This window comes from Poecilia latipinna, unplaced genomic scaffold, assembly GCF_001443285.1.
Source record: "Poecilia latipinna isolate Pla-1442-1.1 unplaced genomic scaffold, P_latipinna-1.0 Scaffold1699, whole genome shotgun sequence".
NCBI classification, from domain to species: Eukaryota; Metazoa; Chordata; class Actinopteri; order Cyprinodontiformes; family Poeciliidae; genus Poecilia; species Poecilia latipinna.
In genome coordinates this window covers 203,427-206,418 of record NW_015114315.1, presented here as the reverse complement: position 1 = coordinate 206,418, position 2,992 = coordinate 203,427, and the positions used below count along the sequence as shown (strand labels likewise).

At 38.5% G+C, this 2,992-nt stretch overlaps 1 protein-coding gene across 1 annotated transcript in view; it reads left to right on the top strand.

Moving 5' to 3' along the window:
* The first annotated feature begins 611 nt into the window (after positions 1-611).
* The window catches only part of LOC106964657 (mucin-2-like), a 21,325-nt gene continuing 18,944 nt past the window's right edge, over positions 612-2,992 (top strand). Inside the window, exons 1-5 of the mRNA XM_015060291.1 lie at positions 612-756; positions 932-1,026; positions 1,108-1,231; positions 1,325-1,580; positions 1,694-1,746. Coding sequence (XP_014915777.1) covers positions 612-756; positions 932-1,026; positions 1,108-1,231; positions 1,325-1,580; positions 1,694-1,746 — 673 coding nt within the window. The remainder of the gene's footprint in view (positions 757-931; positions 1,027-1,107; positions 1,232-1,324; positions 1,581-1,693; positions 1,747-2,992) is intronic.

Here is a 2,992-nt window from a genome sequence, read left to right as displayed (position 1 = left end):
CAGGGTTCTTATGCAGTCAGGAATTACATGGGAAAGAGTAGCATTTCATTTCAGTGTTTAAAGATTGTGGGAATGTATGGAAAAAATAGAAGGATGGAAAAATATTTGTACTCTTAGACTATTCTTTTTAAAAGAATAGTCTACTCTTGTATAAGAATTGTTTTTGTCTTTGTTTTTGTCTATTAAAAGAATAGTCTACTCTTGTATAAGAATTGTTTTTGTCTTTGTACCCTCCCTTTTTTCTTGTATCCTTTCTTCATTTCTTCTCTCTATCCTTTCTTTTTTCTTTTCTTGTTTACTTTGTTTCTGTAGTTCAATTCTTAACTCCTTGGGTCTGTCCTTCCATCCTACATCTTTCACTCCGTTCTTCCTTTTCTTCCATCTAACTAGTGTTAACTTTGTTTTATCAATCTATAAAAAACTATATATAAGACATTTCTGTACTGTCAAGAGAAAAAAAACTTAGATAACTGGGTTTTATCTGAGATAAAAGAAAATATTCCAGAGAGGAGGTGATACAAAAAAATTACGGAAATGTGATGGAGTTTGGACACTTTGGTGACTTATTGTTGTTCTGAACATGTTCCTCAGGTTTATGTGGAAACTACAACATGGCTTTGAATGATGACATGACGTCTCCTCAAGGGAGCCAAGAAGGAACTGCAGTGACATTTGGTAACTCGTGGAAGGCCGACCACACATGCCCAGATGCAGGCAGAATACTTTCAGACCCCTGTTCCATCAGCATGGAAATTGGTAAAAAATAAATTTAACAATGTTATTTTTTTCCAGCCAATTGAAAACCAATGTGATCATCTGTTTAACAATATAGCTTTTCTTTTTTCTTGCTTTGTGAGTATATATATTTAATTTGTATTCAGTATATTCCAGGTTACTGGAAGTGTAAAAATATTTGTACATTTTATTATAGAGAATTATGCCAGACACTGGTGCGAAATGCTCAGAAATCCAAATGGTACATTTGCAAATTGCCATTCAGAGGTGAATCCTGAATATTACTACAAGGTACAACAACAACCTCTTCTTTCAGATTTTAATTCTGTTTTATTGGACTATAATTTTGTTAAAGTGTTCTTTTCTCTGCAGCGCTGCCTTTACTCCACCTGCAGCTGTGAGAAAAGCGAGGACTGCTTATGTGCTGTCTTCACCTCTTATGGTCGAGCTTGTGCAGCAAAGGGAAAGTTTGTGACAGATTTTGGAGACCAATGTGGTAATGTGTCTTTAAGTTTCATGACAACACATTAACCGTCATATGTAAGTCTTGCAACTGTCAGGTAATCTTCCCACATTATCCACAAAACAGAGAAACACACAAAGAGCTGTCCATCAACTCAGATCTTCACTTACAATCACCGGAGATGCCAGCTGACTTGTAGTTCACTGAGCTCAGATCAGCGGAGCTGCACTTCACATTTCTTGCCTGTGGTTGGCTGTTTCTGCCCTGATGGTCTCTATCTGAATGAAAAAGACACTTGTGTACCCAAAGAAGAATGTTCCTGTTTCCATAAAGGAGAATACATTGAGGCAGGAAAGTCTCTCAACATTGATACTGAGCACTGGTGAGTCAGAAGAAACCTTAAATAATATGGTTACTCACGTTTTTTTCCTCCCAGTAACTAGCATTGATGCTACATATGCGTTTCATTGTGAATCTTTCGATGCTTTTCCCAAGTGTTTGCGACGATGGAAAGCTTCACTGCCATCCCCGGAAAAACGAGTCCTTCGGTAAGTCACTAGGTCATTCATTTCCTTGCTTTCCCATAGGACCAGGGGTGAAAGTAAGGGGGTACGGAGGGGTACTCCGTACCCCCAAAAGATTTAGCGGGGGTACGCAGTACCCTCAAGAAAATGGAGCGGCTGTCTGCTGTAAAGAATCAGCAGGTGCACGCAGCCGTGAGTGCGACCGCTGATTAGACATGACTGACTGGTTATTCTAACAATGACCAATCTAAAATAGTGGTTTTTAAACTTTTTTGAGGTACCAAACCCACCAGTTTCATATGCGCATTCACTGAACCCTTCTAATAAGTAAAATATCGCCTGCGCTGCTGGAAACTGTTGAGCGGAGGGTGGGGGAGGGGTACGTGCTCCTCCGCAGCACTGATTGGCTCAGCAATGTAACGTGATCCTTTGCAGCAAGTGATGGCAAAGTGGGGCGTCATCACGACTTTACACAGTGTGTCTTTACCTCCGGCAGAGGCTCCGCCGAACCCCTGAGACCGACTCATCGAACCCCTGGGGTTTGATTGAACCCAGGTTAAGAACCACTGGTCTAAAACATGACTTAATAAGTTAATAAATAGATTTTTCCTCACTTCATATTGTTTCTGAACTGTTCGTGATATGCTAGCCCCTCAATTCTCCACCTTTTGCCCCCTCGGAGTTCGAAGCTTTCGTCAACTGCCAGCCTTTAAAGGTACTCCGCTACAACATTTTGTTACAAAATATCCAAAGTAAAAGCAAAGAGAGATGAACTAATTGTATTTTATGTAATTAGGTTCAATTTCAACAACACATCGCAGCTTGAGAACACCGCTATGACCAGAGATTTCATTTAATTTAACATGAGAGTGCTTGCGCGTTTATCTCCAAAACACAGTGGTTGCCAAGGGGATTGGTGCGTTCGATTAAATAGACTGGGTCATTTTGCAAAGGTGGTGCACTAATACTAAAAACCTCCGCTTGCTTTGGGACAGGACGAACAATAAATCATTTACCATCTACAAACCTTTACATAAAAACCGCGAGAACAACTAAATTGTTAAAAATTTCAAACGAAATCGAAACTTGACCAGCATGCAGAGAAAAATAACGTCCTTATTCAAAAGAAAAGACAGGGAGACCGGAGCTAAGAAGATACCCGACAAAAAAAAAAAAAAAATAAAAAATAAAAAAAAAAAAATATATATATATATATATATATATATATATATATATATATATATATATATATATATATATATAAAAAAAG